Here is a 17993-nt window from a genome sequence, read left to right as displayed (position 1 = left end):
ATGACTGAATGGAAGGGGGGGGTTGGAAAATGTGGGGTTTGAGAGATGTGAGAGAATTATTGGTGAGCAAGAGGTATGTGAACTTTTTTGAAAAACCAGGTTTTTTTTTAAATTATTAAAGGTGGGCAGAGAATACTTTGGGATGGGGGAGAAAATAGAAATTTTTGTGGAAGGAGAAGGATATTATAGGATAAGATCAGGGATTGGAGAACGGAGTGCGAGTAGTTTCGACAGTACGTCATCTTTGGAGCTTGTGGGGGAAGTGGAGGCTATGTCATGCCGGCTAGGTGTATCTGTGTTGTATTCTATTGGTCAGAGTCGTGACTCCAACTATCAGAAATTATGTAGAGCTGGTGGACATTCATCGAGTTTTTGTCACATTCTATGGCTATCGTTTATGTCTATATATATATATATATATATATATATATATATACACAGGTATCCCTTGATATATGCAGCTTTGATTAATGCAGTTTTGATTAGTACACAAAAAATTATTGTGACCATAAACTTGATATATGCGGTATCAAATTTGATTAGTGTGGCCCAAAATGTTTGAAAATAAGCAAAGCATTAGACTTGGTCAATGAAACCAATCAGATCATGTAGTACGAGTCGTGCTCCAACATTAGTTTAATTTAGCTTTCAAAGTTCTTTTAGTATTGGATGATACCCCCTGGATATCCCACCTCACTTAATGATTTAAATAGTAATGTGCAGGTTGTATTTTTTACCACCGAATACGACATCTTTGATACAGCCTATGGACTACAAAGTCATTTCTATATTCATGGCTTACTATATTAGAAGAACTTTCGTCCAGGCAATTCAAGCTACAACTAGAGACGATCCAATCACTCTAGGGGAATTTTGGAAAAAATACGATATTAAACAAGCAGTTATAAATATTCACGAGTCTTGGGGAGAAGTGACAGCCAACTATATGAGAGCAGTCTGGAAGAATCTTTTGCCTGAATCTGCAAATAATTTGGGTAGTTCTATTAATCCTGTCAACGAAGTTATCGATAATATTGTTTTGATTGGAAAAATTGGAAAATAAACTAAATTTATTATAGCCACCAAGTATAATTGTAAAATTAATATCTTATTGGATCCAACCAAAAGTCAAATCAATAAATTAAATAAATTATTAGACAATGTACAATCATGGGATGCCACTACTGTTGAGAAGTTATGAATTCATCATGCCTGTCTGCATTGTCTCTATGGTCTTCCTAAAGTGCATAAGGATGGCAACCGACTATGCCCAATAGTGGTCTGTACTGGCTCTCCAACTTATTACCTTGCAAAACCTCTCTTTTGTCATCTCTGGAATTTGGCAATATCAGCTCTTATATCAAAAACAATCTTTACTTCAAAGAGAAAATAAAAGATCGATACAGTGATATTCTTAGACTTTGCAAAAGCATTTGATAGATTACCACATGATCATTTGGTGTACAAGCTGCAGAGGATGGGAATATACTGGTTAGATAGGTCAGAGATTGGTTCTCTGGACGATACCAGCAGGTTATGCATGATGGAGCAGTGTCTCAAAAAGAAGGGTAACCAATGGCATGCCCCAGGGTTCTGTTCTTGGGCCCCCTGCTGTTTAACTTGTTTGTAAATGATATATCATGTGGACTAACTGGGGATCTTCAGTTATTTGTTGATGATGCAAAGTTGGGAAGAATTATAAGTAACACTGCTGACACTGAATCCCTTCAGGAAGATTTGAATAGGCTTTTTACTTGGACAAAAGAGTGGGGTTGTAGTTTTAATATCAATAAAGTGCAAGGTGCTGCATTTTGGAGTGTAGAAATATAAGGCTGTGTACTATATTGATGGTGTCATACTGCAGGAAGTGGATGAGATCAGAGATTTGGTGGTTGACAGTAGATTGAAGTTTAGAGGGCATATTGCTAGTGTTGCAAAGGTTGCAGATTTTAGTGCTGCTATGATAAGAAGTACTCTAACATGCAAGGATAAGAAAGTGGTTGTGCCACTGTATAAGGCACTGGTCAGACCACACTTGGACTATTGTGCTCAGAACTGGTCACCTGGTTTTCAATGTGATGTGGAGATATTGGAGAGGATTCAGAGACGAGTGACTAAGACAATATCGGGACTTTGGAATGCTGCCTATGGAGAGAGGTTGAAAAGATGTAGATTGCAGAGTTTGGTGGATAGAAGGAAGAGATGTGATATGATAGAAACATTTAAGTTAGTGAGAGGATTTTATCAGATTAATCCAGAGGGAGATTATAAAAAGAGTAGAAGGTGAGAGGGGAAGAACCAGATCATTCCTGGAAGTTATATAAAAGTGTGGTGAAGAAGGGTGTGAGGAGTAGATTTTTTACATGGAGAATTGTCAGTGAATGGATTGCATTGCCAGAATGTGTTGTTAATGCAAGGAGTGTTAAGGATCTTAAGATTCTATATGTTGTCAGTTGAATGAACCTCCCACAATGAGTCTGTTGACTCCACAGAGGATGTAATAATAATAATTTGTCTAATAATGAGATTATGGTTTCTATTGATGTATTCTCCCTAGTCACCAACATACCATTAAAAGAGATTTTTCAGTTTTTACAATCTGATTTCCCAGAAAACATTGCCAATCTATTTAAATCAACACAGCCAATTTTAAATAGCATAATAAGTTGTTCAAACAAATAGAAGGAACAGCAATGGACAGTCCTATTTTACCAGCCTTCCTTAGCTGATTATTTCATGGAGCATCTAGACCATAGGTTCCCAAACTTTTTCGGACCACCGCCCACTTTGCAAGACAAATTTTGTAACACCCCCCGTATTATACACACATATATACATGCTCTATTTTCTCATTGACATAGAAAATTGACATCTATTTCTAAATGACATGGTAAATTTTCAAATGATTAAATAATTGAAATAGAAAATTGATAAAAAAAATTGATCGTGTAAGACAGGCATAAGATGAATTAAAATGCAATATTTAAATTTTCAATGATTATCTAATCGCAAAATCACTAAAATAATTAATTTTTAAATATATATTATTAATTTCTTCTATAAAGAGCTGCCGACCCCTAGGCTGCCTGAATGCCCCCAAATGCTTCTGCTCCCACTATGCCCCCCCTCCGAAGGCTTCAGCGCCCACTGGGAGGGCGGTACCGCCCACTTTGGGAACCTATGATCTAGACAAAGAACTCTTTGACACTATATTCCCTCAGCCTCATATATGGTTTACATTTTGCTGACAATATGTTTGTTACAGCAATCTTGAAATTTTATACAAGCAATCACTAACCTGCACAGCATTATTTATTTGCCAGTTTTTACATATGGAATTCTTTTATCAGTATAAATGTATAGTGGTATCTCGCTAAACCGAACCTCCAGTAATCCGAACTGCTTTTAAATGTAATTTCCCAAAATTATGACTTTACCACATCAATAAAAAAATATAAGTTTGAAGAATGTAGCATTCTCAGTTGCTACTGCTTGGGAAGTCGTCGAACCTGAAGCAATTTGAGCATTAAGGAAAAAACTGTGGTCTTCTGGAATTTACCAAGATAACTACGGTGATACACAAAAAGAGGAAATTCAAAACTTGCATAATTTGGTTAAAAATATAAATCCAGATGTTGAAATTTCACAAACAGATGTTATGGAATGGATTACAGGTAGAACCGAAAGTGAATTCAAAATCAAATCAGATGCTGAAATTATAAATATGACGCTACAGAATAAATTAGAAGACGATGATGATGATGATAAAGAACTCGAAGAAAAAAAAGTAAAACATGAAGAGGCAGTTAACGGTTTTAATACGTGTATAGAATGGCCTAAGCAGAATGACACACCATTCCACAAAATTTTATTGCTAATGCAGCTCCGAGAAGAAGCATTCGAAAAAAATTTAGCTTCCAAGAAGTAAAAGAAAATCAGTGACTTTTTTTACGAAGAAATAAAAAAACTTATTTTTTGTGTTGTGTACAAGAAAGTGATATTTTTTTCACAAATTAAGTTATGTACTGAACTATGCAATTTTATTAAATCAGAATCCTCAACAACACAGGTAAATACAAACTAAATATTTTACTAAAATAAACTTGTGTATTGTATTATTTTTTAAGTTTTACATTACAGTACAGTAGCTTTTTTTCTATCAGTTACTTCATTTATTTACAGAATTAAATTGATGTACCATTAGAATCTGATTATTTTTGTCTAGTTATTGTTGTCTCTTGGGAGAAAATTCGATAATCCAAACGAGCAAGGTTTTTATCAGTTTGGATTAGCGAGATACCACTGTATTTCAAGAACATGTATAATTCCATTAAGTAAAAAGATTCTGAAAATATTTTTCATTTTTTCCTTGCATGTGGATATTCAATTTCTTGGATTTTATTTGTTTGTCTGGAGTTTTACATTCCTAAGTGGTAGACAAGCGCACTAATCTGCATATCTGTTGATTTCTTGTATCATGAATTCCATAAGGTTATCAGTATGGATTGCAGAGAACACCACAGATTTTCAGCATCAAGTGGTAAAAAAAAAAAACTTATCAGACACAATCCTCTTCTTTTAAAAAATAGGAAAATTTGTTTTTACTCACTATGCCTCTTCTTTCCAAAGTGACTGGAATGAAAATGTCCATGTATAGTGAAAAACATCTCCCCGCCCATAAAAAAAGACACCATAAACCCCCTTGGAAAACAATAAAAACAAACAGTTTTTTGTATCACTAAATACTTCAGTCTATGTACTATATTTAGTGACAATTTTACTGTATATGAACATACCAGAATGAAAATGACCTTAGATAATGAAAACCAAATCTCCTCCTGGACACTATACCCCATAAATGCAAACAAAACAAAACAATCTTTTACTGTAGATTCAAACAGCATTTAACATGTTGTCCTAACATTCTCTTTTAAGGTCAATATTCAGTTGCAAAAAATACATGGTAATAAAATTAATTCAGAAGATATTTTTGAGAACAGGGCTGGTTGTGGGAGGACTAGGGGACATCCATGGAAACTGGGCAAGAGTGTGGTTAGTAAAGGTGTTAGAGCTGGGTTCTTTACTTTTAGAGTAGTGAATGAGTGGAATGCGCTCCCTGAGTCACAGCATCCACAGTCTGTGGTGGATGCTGTGACAGTGAATGAGTTTAAGGCGAGGTATGATAGATACTGTATGAATGTCGAATAGTTGTGATGAATATGATTTGGGGCCTCCCTCGATGAGTCTAATGACTCCCTGGAGTTGCCCTTAATAATAGTAATAGTAATAACGTCTGCTTATGATGCAGTAGAGACCAAAGAATTTATGCAAAATAGATTTTCAAAAGCAAATGTATATATATATATATATGTTAAAGATACCAAGCTATTTTAAACCTGGTTTTACTCCATTTCCCAAGTAAGCAAACAGACAAACAAGTCAAGTTTGCAATGCAAGTGTTGCAAGTCTAGCTGACCCTGCACATAGTTACATAAAACAGATTTTCAAAGGCAAATAAATAAATATATATATATATATATATATAACTCGAAATTAGTTTGAATTGTTGTTGAAAATTTCATCATCATCATCATCAAATTCCTGCCATGTACCCTCAAGGGGTCTACAGGATATGACAGTACTACATGAAAAAATTACATCATTACTAACTTCCTATCTACAATTTTCCTCCAAATCAGTCTGTTACTTGTCAAGACTCCAACATTATCAGATCTTATATTTCTATCGTCTAAGGCACTTTGTACCATATCAATCCACCTATATCTTGGTCTTCCTCTGGGTCGTTTTCCTGCCAACCTGGCAGAGAACACTTGTTTTGCTAATCTTTCCTCTCCCATTCTATTTAAGTGACCATACCATCTGAGATTAGCTCTGCTAACGCATTCCTGGATGCTGACAATGTCAAGTTCTTTCCTAATATATTAAAATATGATATTGCCATTGATGCCATCTGTTCACGCCTCTAATCTTTCTCAGGACTCTCATATCTGCGGTCTCTAGTCTTTGGTCAAGTGTTTTACTTCTGACCCAGCTCTCAGATCCATAAGTTAAAATTGGTTTGAACACAGTCTTGTATACAGCTAATTTAGTGTTCCGACTAATTTCTCTCTTATTCCATATGAATTTATTCAATTGACTTCCCACGATACCAGCTTTGGTGATTCTGTTGTCTATTTCTATATTTAGTTTACCATCTTCAGTAAAAATTGTGCCTAAGTAGCTGAAATGTTTTACTTGTTCCACAGGTTCTCCATTCACAACACAGTTGACATTTTCAATGATTCTGCCTATTTTCATTGTCTTTGTCTTTTTATTGCTGACCTTCATACCATATCTATTACAACAGCTATTCAATTTAGTCAGAGAATCTTGCAGACTTGTAGCGGATTTATTTAGAAGTATAATATCATCCGCATAAAGCAAAGAGCTGACATTAACATCTCCAATTTTGATATCAGGTTTAATACCACATTCCTTCATAATGTGATCCATATAGATAATGAATAACAGAGGGGATAATGTACATCCTTGTCTCACACCAGATTTAACATTAAACCATCTTCCTGTACTTCCTTCAATTCTAACTGCTGACTCACAACTCAAATAAAGACTAAGTATTGCTTGATATAATGCCCCATTGACACCATATAACTGCAGCGTATTGAATAGCTTCTCTCTTGGCACCTTGTCATATGCCTTTTCCAAATCGACAAAACTTAAATACAGATCATTGTTATATTCCCATGCTTTCTCGACTATTTGTCGTAAAGTGAAGATCTGATCCTGACAGCCTCTATTTGGCCTGAATCCAGTTTGTTCTTCACCAAGCTTTTCTTCCACAATTCTTCTCAACCGTTTCTCAAGTATACTTGCATAGATCTTGCCAGGAACACTCAGTAGGGAAATACCTCTGTAATTCTCACATTCAGTTTTATTTCCCTTTTTATATATGGATACTAGGAGAGCTCTACTCCAATCATTGGGAATTCGTCCCTCTGTCCAGGCTTTCTGAACTATGCAGTGCAGCCACTGTAAGACTCTTATACCACCATACTTCAGCATTTCTGGTCGAATATCATCTACTCCTGCTGCCTTTCCACATTTCAAGCCTTTGATGGCTTTTTCTACTTCAAGTATGGATATGTATTCCTGACTGCATGCCTGGTCAGTGTTTTTTATCACTGTGCTGTCATCACTGCTTGTTTCATTTAGCAGTTTTTCAAAGTAATTACTCCATACTTCAAGGATATCTTTTTCTCCTGTTTTCATTTCACCTTTATCATCTCTAATTCCTTTTACAGCACTCTTTCCTCCATTCCTAAGCTTCTTCAACAACCTCCAGAATATTTTGCCACGTTCTTGATATTTATTTTCTATATTCTTGCCAAAGTCCTCCCGTGACTTTTGTTTAGCTAGTTTTACACACTGTTTAGCTTTCTTACATTTGTCTCTGTATTCTGTAAGAGTAAAAGCTGACTTATTTGCCAGGAACTTTTGATATGCTTTCTTCTTTTCCTTCACTGCCTCTAACTTCCTGTGTCCACCAGGGAGTTCTGATTTTTTTATCTTTGCACACAACCTCACCACATGCCTCTCTGGCAGAATCAGTCAATGTTTCCTTCAGAGTTTTCCACTGAATCTCCAAGGTTTGATTTCTGTTCTCAAACTCTTTCATTTTCTTTTCAATAATATTTCTGTATTTTAGTCTACAGTTTACATCTGAGAGCTGCTCAACTTTTATTCGCTTTAAAACTTTCTTACATGTTATTCTTTTCAATATGAAATTCAATTTTATCCTGCTCAAGACTAAATAGTGATCACTTCCAATTTCAAATCCTCTGTACACTCTGGTGTCCTGCACCAGGGAGAAAACATCACTATCAACAATAACATAGTCAATGAGACTTTTCTTATTCCTAGCCTCTTCTCTCCATGTGAATTTGTGCACATTTTTATGTTGGAACATGGTGTTAGTAATAACCAGTCCATGTCCTGAGCAGAAATCCAACAGATATTTGCCATTATTATTAGCTTTGCTCTTTTCTCCAAATTTTCCCAAAATATTTTTGTATGTCTCACAATCATTTCCTACTCTACTATTTAGATCCCCAACAAGGACCAACTTTTCCTTTTTCATTGTGTCAGTTGCTTTTTCTAAAGCCTCAAAAAATTCCTCCACTTCTACCTTAGTAGAACCTTCTGTGGGACCATAGGCACAAATAAGTCTCATTGTCCAGTTCCCCATTCTCATATTTGCCCACATTACTCTACTTGAGACTGATTGCCATTCAAGAAGATTAGCCTCGTATTTTGTGTTGAATACTATGGCTACTCCTTCTTTTCCTTGATTGTTATTGCCTGAATATAACATTTTGTATTTATTGCTCAGAAAGATCTCACCAGTTTTTGTCTTTTTTGTTTCAGTCACCCCTATTATGTCGATCTGGTACTTATCTAATTCCTCAGCTAGCTCCATTTCTTTGCCATTCAGGCTTCTTACGTTGATAGTACCGATCTTTAACTCTGGTGATGTTGAGTTGGGGTTTGTTTTCAGATTTGTTCCAGTAGGTGACTTTTCGCTGTTCGCCCTGGTTTCCTGGCGAAAACAACGGGGGCCTTGTTTAACCGGGCGACGCCCCAGCCGGCATGAAATTTTGTCATGTTGTACCATCATTTTTTATTTTGGTTTAACCAATAAGAATACAATTTGGTCGGCTAAATCCCAAATTGCCAGCCCATCCTCGTTCGTTCAGTATCAAAGTAGATACCCAACAGGGTGCACCACGAGACGGTGAGGATTGGACATTAGGTCAGAAGCCCTGGTCGGTTCTCCGCATTCCTTTAAAGGCTATGTGGAGGTCTCCTCTCAGTTATACAGCTTTGACCCTTAAGCACCCCTTGTTGAAAGCCTTGTTGAAAATTTTGTAAATAAAATTCTACTAAAAAAACTAAAACAGCATGCTGTATTATACATGGAAAACTGCAAAAATGTACATGCCTGATGTGCATTTTTGCATATCAGGCATGTGCAAAAGGGACATAACATGCAGTAAAGCAAGTTCCTGTGTAAAGCAAGGTACATGCAAAACACTACTCAGTATGAATGTGTTAACTTAAAAACATTAAGCACTATTTGCCATACATAAATAACTCGAGTACGGCAGCTCTCATTTGCTTCAAATTCTTCTGCTGTCCACTGGAGACAAACAGAAACTAGCTATTATATATAATTCTTTTTATGGCTATTTAGCCTATTTTTGTTTAGGATACCCCTTTTTTATAATGTCATTGGCTTTTTACTCAAATTTTAGGGCATTACTGATGTTTTATATAGACAGATATATATGAAGCATGCATAGGAAGAAAACCTCGGACAAACCTTTGTAGGATGTTCCTGGCTGACTTCTTTTTCAGTGGCATCCCGGTGTAAGGCAATATGCATTCATCTGCTGTTGAAGGATGAAAGTATGACTGAATGGAAGGGGGGGAGGTGGAAAATGTGGGGTTTGAGAGATGTGAGAGATTATTGGTGAGCAAGAGGTATGTGAACTTTTTTGAAAAACCAGGGTTTTTTTAAATTATTAAAGGTGGGCAGAGAATACTTTGGGATGGGGGAGAAAATGGAAATTTTTGTGGAAGGAGAAGGATATTATAGGATAAGATCAGGGATTGGAGAACGGGGTGTGAGCAGTTTCAATAGTATGTCATCTTCGGAGCTTGTGGGGGAAGTGGAGGCTGTGTCATGCCGGCTTGGTGTATCTGTGTTGTATTCTATTGGGCAGAGTCGTGACTCCATACACACACAGGTATCCCTTGATATATGCGGGTTTGATTAATGCGGTTTTGATTAGTTCACAAAAAATAATTGTTACCATAAACTTGATATATGCGGTATCAAATTTGATTAGTGTGGCCCAAAAAGTTTGAAAAGAAGCAAAGCATTAGAAACTTTGTCAATGAAACTGATCAGATCATGTGGTACGAGTCGTGCTCCAACATTAGTTTAATTTAGCTTTCAAAGTTCTTTTAGTATTGGATGATACCCCCTGGATATCCCACCTCACTTAATGATTTAAATAGTAATGTGCAGGTTGTATTTTTTACCACCGAATACGACATCTTTGATACAGCTACAAAGTCATTTCTGTATTCATGGCTTACTATATTAGAAGAACTTTCGTCCAGGCAATTCAAGCTACAACTAGAGACGATCCAATCACTAATTTTTAATAATAATAACGTATTTTGGAAAAAATACGATATTAAACAAGCAGTTATAAATATTCACGAGTCTTGGGGAGAAGTGACAGCCAACAATATGAGAGCAGTCTGGAAGAATCTTTTGCCTGAATCTGCAAATAATTTGGGTAGTTCTATTAATCCTGTCAACGAAGTTATCGATAATATTGTTTTGATTGGACGTGCTCTTGCCTTTGAGAATGTCGCTTCAGAAAATATTCGGGAATTATTGGAATCGCATTTGAAAGACCAAAGTAATGAAGATCTTCTTGGAATCGAACATCAACAGGCATATGAAGAGGAAGAAGAAAAGGAAATTGAAGAAATGGAAGATGTATCTAATGAAATCACTATCAAAGAACTTGAAGAATTGTTTAGGACCATTGAGAAGGCAAAAGAACTTATACTAGAGATAGATCCAAATGTAGAGAGAAGCATGAACGTTAGTCACGGTTTAGATAAACAAATTGATTGTTATTGCAAAATCATGGAGGAGAAAAAAGCTACCACTGTTCAATTTACATTAGATAAGTTTTTTTATAAAAAATAAATATTTATATAAGTTTTTATGTAACAAATATGTATAAATAAAATATATAAATACATGTCACCTTAAAAAATAAATGATGTTTAAATTTTTATATTTTGCAGGATTCATTATAATTATTCCCAGTTAATTCTTAACATTGAATAATGCAGTTTTGATATATGCGGTGTCCATCGAGGATTAATTAGCCGCATATATCGAGGAATACCTGTATATTTATTTTCTATATATACATATATATATTTTGTCTATATAAAACATCAGTAATGCCCTAAAATTTGAGTAAAAAGCCAATGACATAAAAAAGGGATACTCCTAAACAAAAACAGGCTAAATAGCCATAAAATAACATTTACTTAGAGAAGTAACATGGAAATTTTCCCAGAAATAATACCTATTATATATTATTTTTCTTCTTTAGCCTCTTTTCTTGCACAGCTGAATATAGACTTGGCCCATATTATATTATTATTATTATTATTATTAAGAGAAACCTCCAGGGAATCAGAGACTCATCAAGGGAGGCCACATAATACACACACAAGATATCATACTTATTCTTGAATTCATTCATAGCGCTTGCACTACATCCAGTGGATGTAGTGCAAGCGCTATGAATCACTTACCACTCTATGAGAAAAAAATCTAGCCTTTATCCCCTTCTTAGCAGCCTTCATTCTCAGCTTCTAAGGATGCCCTCTCATCCTTTCCCCACCCTCCATAAATTGAAAAAAATTCCATCAATTGGAATCCTGTATAATCCTTTCAGAAGTTTGTAAGTCTCAATTATATCAACTCCTCTTTCTCCTGTTTGCTAGTGTCTGCAGTCTACAAATTCTCAATCGCTCTTTAAAATCAGTATTCCACAATCCTGATATCATTTTTAACACTTTCCTTTGTCCTCTCTCCAATATATCAGAATCACAACGGAAACCAGGTGACCAGACCTGCGCACAATAGTCCAAGTGAGGTCTTATCAAGGCTTTGTAAAGAAGCAAAATGACATCTTTATCTTTACACATGAAAGTTCGTTTCAGCATTACAATTATCTTTTGAGTTGTATTTGCAATCTTTGCCATGGCCCCGAGAACTTCAACTTCCTATTTGCTAATACTCTACGATCCCTAGCTTCACCAGTTTCTTCAAGCCTAATCCCACCAATATAACACAACATTGGATATCCAATCATGCTGAAGTGAATGACTTTACATTACTCACATTGAACTGACACCCATTTTCCCATGCCCACAATTCCAGCCTATTCAAATCATTCTGCAAGTATTGCATATCAACAGCATTTCTGATTACCCTACCTATCTTTGCATCATCAGCAAATAGCTGCATGTCACTTGTCAAATCCTTCCCAATATCATTAATGTACAGACTGAATAATAATGGACCAAGCAGCACTGAACCTTGTGGTACACCACTGGTTACCTTAAACCTTGCAGAATCAGATACCCCTGTATACCGCTTTTCGATATCTGTCAGTCAGATATCAAAAAATACTGTACCCTTGACACTCGATACCAGTTAGTAGGTCTGAGTGTGTTAAAGATACCAAGCAATTTTATAAGCTAGGTTTTAATCCTTTTTTCCCAAGTGAAGCAAACAGACAAATAAGTCAAGTTTGCACCTGAACTTAGTTCAAGTCTGAGGCAACTTGTAGTCAAGGTGGAGTAACCTCCGATCCCTTTTCTTAGTATGGGTCTGGCTCCCACTGACGAGACCTCAATAAAGGTCGAAACCGGTCTGGGTAGTGGCCCTTGCCTTTAATGCATAGCATCGTACATCTCCACAAGGGGATGTGCTTTGCATTAGGGGAAAATTCTAAGGAAAGTGATCGGAGCTTACTCCCCTTTACTACGAGTTGCCTCAGACTTGAACTACGTTCAGGTGCAAACTTGACTTATTTGTCTGTTTGCTTCACTTGGGGAAAAAAAATTAAAACCTAGCTTATAAAATTGCTTGGTATCTTTAACATAGTATACCCAAGTTAAAAACTTTCTAGGTCTGATTCTGATAGCCAGGTCTCACTAATATCTACAATCTGAGGTCACAGATTGTAGATAACTAAGGTGACATGACTAAGGTGACAAACTCTATCCCTTTGTTTCTGATACTCCTAGCATTCGTGTACAAACATAATAATCTACCTGTTTGTTCTTTTGTATTGTCTTGTCTTGTCTGCTTGACACAATTGGACAACTTGCAGATCTCTATTCTCTGATGCCTTACACATGTACCCATCTTTGGACACATTTGATGGGTCCGAACCGGACGAACACAAACCCAAAATCATTCTCTTCTCGTCAACATTTTCATGACAAAGCCCATTCCCATCATTAACATAGTTATACAACATTGTCACTCTTACACTCACACCATTCCTCCCTTTATAATTTAGTTTCCCTGACTCTCTGTGTTAGGTCTCATGCCAGTTATTAGTCTTTCCAAACTCCTGATACCAAATGCATTCAGGTGTAGGCCGTCCCTCTTATACAAATCCAGTCTTCCCTCATACTCACTCCACACATCCAAAAACTCACATCCATTCCTTCTACACAGCCTATGCATTGAATCATTTGCCATCATAGACCTTCTTCTTAATTCGTTTTTATCATAGCGAGATAAAATACTGACGATTTTCACTTTCTCACTCTTCACTCACTTTTTCCAACAATCCTTTCATGTCCTCTCTCATGCTGAACTTATCGGCAATTAAATCATTCATATACCTACTACAACTATGATTTCATTTGCTTTTCTTTTCTGTTTTTGAACTGCTTGCATTATATTTTTAATTTTTGCTCCAGGAAAACTAGATATTATAACTCACTCATCTATAGCATGTTTTATTATAGAGTCACCATACCAAATAACTTCTTTCTTTTTACTAACAATGTCACTTACTTGATTTCCGTTATTTCCTGACTTACCTGTTTCCTTGCTTTGTTGTTACTTATTTTCCTGTTCATTTTTCTTTTTCTCCCTATGCTCATTTAAACGCTTCTCAACTTTTTGCAATTCCCGTGTTGTCTCTCTGATGATATGCTTCAACATCACTATTTTGGCGGCTAATTTATTTTCATTAACCTCCTCCATGAGTACAATAACCTTGTTAGCACAGCTAAACCTTCTTGTTCTCGCCTGAGTGCCTTTTTTAGCATTACATTTCTTGTTCTTTTTTGGTGCCATTTTAAATGTATACTAAATATTGAAATATCTTAAATTAAAAAATATGTGATTAAATACTAAATACACTATAAGCACTAAAATCTACACTAGTATACTACAGAACACTAATTTTCTAAGGGAAAACACAATAAAAACAGACTAAAATCACCATCTTTACAGGAGCACTAAATTCGCCAACCAACTACTATGTATCCTCGACATCAACTCCTTAATTCATTAATTATATATAACTACTAATCATATATAACCATAAATATATAATATATATATATATATATATATAATATATAATCATATTATATACGTAGGCTGTTCAATAAGTAATAAGACTATATTTTTACAGAGAACAGATTACCTTTAACCGTCATCATTTACATGGTCTTTTTCGAAGTAACTACCATGAGATGCGATGCATTTGTCCCAACGTTGCATCCACTTCTTAAACACATGTGAAAGTCCGTTTTTTGAGTGTTCTTTCAAAACCACCTCCACAGCTTTTACACATGCTTTGTTGCTTTCGAAATGGCAGCCTCTTAGTGGTTTCTTGAGCTGAGGAAACAGCCAGAAATCACACGGTGCGAGATCAGGACTGTATGGAGGGTGTGGTAGGATATCTGTGTTGTTCTTCTGCAAAACGTCCACTACACAACCAGCAATATGTGGCCTTGCATTATCGTGGTGCAATAAGAAGCCATTCTTCAGCAATGGATGCTTCCTTTTGACGTGCTTGATGATAATCGCTGCTGTGTTGATCGTTGTCTCTGTGATGGACGTTGAACATTTTGCCTTCCTTCCTTAAAAGTTTTATGCCAGCGAAAAACACTTGCCCCCGACATTGCTTCATCATGGAAAGCTTCGCGTTTCATGTTAAAAGTGTCCGATGCCGATTTTTGCAAACGCACACAAAATTTAATCGCATAACGCTGTTCCAAGGACGCTTCCATTTTGAAGACTGGTCGTGCCTCATAGGCGCTCAGAAACAAGCTTGCGTTTAGTCACGTGACACTCTGGCACATCAGCCCGTATACGCCATCTATCAACCTCTTTTGTTAATACATACAGCAACATTTCTTTATTCCACAGAAATTAATATTGTGATGAGTGGTTTTGCCACGGTAAAATTAGTCTTATTACTTATTGAACAGCCCACATATAATTAACTCCTTAATTATATACAACACTCATGACAATAACAAATAAAACAAACATTATAACCACTAACCTGTGGTGGATTAATGACAGCAGAAAAATTTTTAATGCCATACATTCCAAGATTGGAAACTGTAAATGTGCCTCCCTGGAAAAAAAAAAAAAAAATTTATTAATTAAACACAGGTAGATTAAGCTCCTAAATCCAATGTTCAATATAGTAAACAACATTACAGCAAAATGATATTAAAAATTTCCAACAGAACTTTTAAATGATAATGCAAACATGAAGTTCAATTTTCATGATGAAATGTTATTGCTGGAATCAAACATCATGCCTTGAAAGTGTTTATCTGCAGAAAGCAGATGGCATTTTTTCAATTAATATAATCTGTACAACAGTCATATTAAAGAACTGTGTTTTCTAGGTAACATATGTGAAAGCATGCCACTACATGCTAATTAAAGGGAAACTCCACTTAATGTTTACAGTGAATGGCTGCTGATAAAGCTATTCAAAATGCAGCTTGATTGTGACTAGTTGTACAAGAAAATTATTATTATTATTATTATCATTATTCAGCCCTCCATGGAGTCAGAAGACTCATCGTGATAGGTGTCCTTCCTAGGAAACACAAAGTCTATCATACCACTCCTTGAACTCATTGCCTATTCTTGCTCTTACCACTCTATCAGGCAATGCATTCCCCGGTTCAACCACCCTCCATACAAAGAAACCACTCCTCACACCCTTGTCCTGCTCACAGCTTCCTTTTGCAACTTCCAGGGATAGTCCCTTGTCATAGCTCCTTCCCTTTGCTCCACCTTTGCTTCGAATTGCCTCCACTGATAGTTTTTCGGCATTGAAACTCATATAGATCGTAGTTCTCGATCTTGAATTTGACTTACTGGCTATATAACAACATAGGATTTTTATCCGCTTAATTTCTATTAAGTTGTCAGAAAACTAGCCATTTGGCTTTTCATTTTAATTACAAAATATAAGCACACCTTTATGGCATTCGTATAGTGAAGGTATGTAAGTTCTTTTCACTAAGCTTTGATATTTTCCAGGTCTACCTACTCACAGATGAGACCTCAAAAAAGGTTGAAACAGGTCTGGGTAGTGACCTCTCCTCATAATGTAATGCGGGTATTACATCTCCTAGGAGCTGTGTTTTACATTATGAGAGAATATCAAGAATAGTGAGGGAGCTTGCTCCACCTTTGCTTCGAATTGCCTTGGTGTTGTACTACCAGGTGTTCACTTATGCTTGGATTTGCTGATAGTTCTTCGGCATGAAACTATTAGATCGTAGTTTTTGATCTTAGAGTTTGACTTACTGGATATATAACAACACAGGATTTTTATCCGCTTAATAATTTCTATCAGATCTTATATTTCTATCATCTAAGGCACTTTGTACGGTATCAATCCACCTATATCTTGGTCTTCCTCTGAGTCGTTTTCCTGCCAACCTGGCAGAGAACACTTGTTTTGCTAATCTTTCCTCGCCCACTCTGTTTAAGTGCCCATACCACCTGAGATTAGCTCTGCTAACGCATTCCTGGATGCTGACAATGTCAAGTTCTTTCCTAATATCCTCGTTTTTAATATGATATTGCCATTAATGCCATCTGTTCACACTTCTAATGTTTCTCAGGACTCTCATATCTGCGGTCTCTAGTCTTTGGTCAAGTGTTTTACTTCTGACACCCAGCTCTCAGATCCATAAGTTAAAATTGGTTTGAACACTGTCTTGTACACAGCTAATTTAGTGTTCCGACTAATTTCTCTCTCATTCCATATTAATTTATTCAATTGACTTCCTACCATACCAGCTTTGTTGATTCTATTGTCTATTTCCATATTTAATTCACCATCTTCACTAAAAATTATGCCTAAGTAGCTGAAAAGTTTTACTTGTTCCACAGGTTCTCCGTTCACAATGCAGTTGACATTTTCAATGATTCAATGTGCAATTGACACGTTATAACTGTAGCGTATTGAATAGCTTCTCTCTCGGCACCTTGTCATATTCCTTTTCCAGATCGACAAAACTTAAATATAGATCTTTGTTATATTTCCATGCTTTCTTAACTATGTGTCTTAAAGTGAAGATCTGATCCTGACTACCTCTATTTGGCCTGAATCCAGCTTGTTCTTCACCAAGCTTTTCTTCCACAATTCTTCTGAAACGTTTCTCAAGTATACTTACATAAATCTTGCCAGGAGCACTCAGTAAGGAAATACCGCTGTAATTCTCACATTCAGTTTTATTTTCCATTTTATATATGGGTACTATGAGAGCTTTACTCCAATCATCGGGAATTCGTCCATCTGTCCAGACTTTCTGAACTATGCAGTGCAGCCACTGTAAGACTTTTATACCAACATACTTCAGCATTTCTGGTCGAATATCATCTACTCCTGCCTTGGTGTTGTACTACATTTCAAGCCTTTGATGGCTTTTTCTACTTCAAGTATGGATATGTATTCCTGACTGTATGCCTGTAGAATGTTTTTTAGCAATGTGCTATCACTGCTTGTTTCATTTAGCAATTTGTTGAAGTAATTACTCCATACCTCAAGGATATCCTTTTCTCAGATTTTCATGTCACCTTTATCATCTCTAACTCCTTTTACAGCACTCATTCCCCCATTTCTAAGCTTCTTCAACAACCTTCAGAATATCTCACCACCATCTTGATATTTATTTTCTATGTTCTTGCCAAATCCTCCTATGACTTTTGTTTAGCTAGTTTTACACAGTGTTTAGCTTTCTTACATTTGTCTCTGTATTCTCTAAGAGCACAAGCTGACTTATTTGCCAGGAAC

The 17993-nt window shown here is 36.1% G+C and overlaps 1 protein-coding gene across 3 annotated transcripts in view; it reads right to left on the bottom strand.

Annotated features, from left to right (window-relative positions):
* Positions 1-17993, bottom strand: part of muc (dihydrolipoamide S-acetyltransferase muc) — a 277556-nt gene that overhangs the window by 91009 nt on the left and 168554 nt on the right. For all 3 annotated transcript variants that reach the window (XM_090392923.1, XM_090392924.1, XM_090392925.1), the window contains exon 10: positions 15228-15302. In XM_090392923.1, the coding sequence (XP_090249049.1) occupies positions 15228-15302 (75 nt within the window). The remainder of the gene's footprint in view (positions 1-15227; positions 15303-17993) is intronic.

The sequence above is a fragment of the Typopeltis vanoorti genome, chromosome 5, assembly GCF_054136105.1.
Source record: "Typopeltis vanoorti isolate ZY-2024b chromosome 5, IOZ_Tvanoo_1.0, whole genome shotgun sequence".
Classification (NCBI taxonomy): domain Eukaryota; kingdom Metazoa; phylum Arthropoda; class Arachnida; order Uropygi; family Thelyphonidae; genus Typopeltis; species Typopeltis vanoorti.
This window is presented reverse-complemented; position numbering and strand designations above follow the sequence as displayed.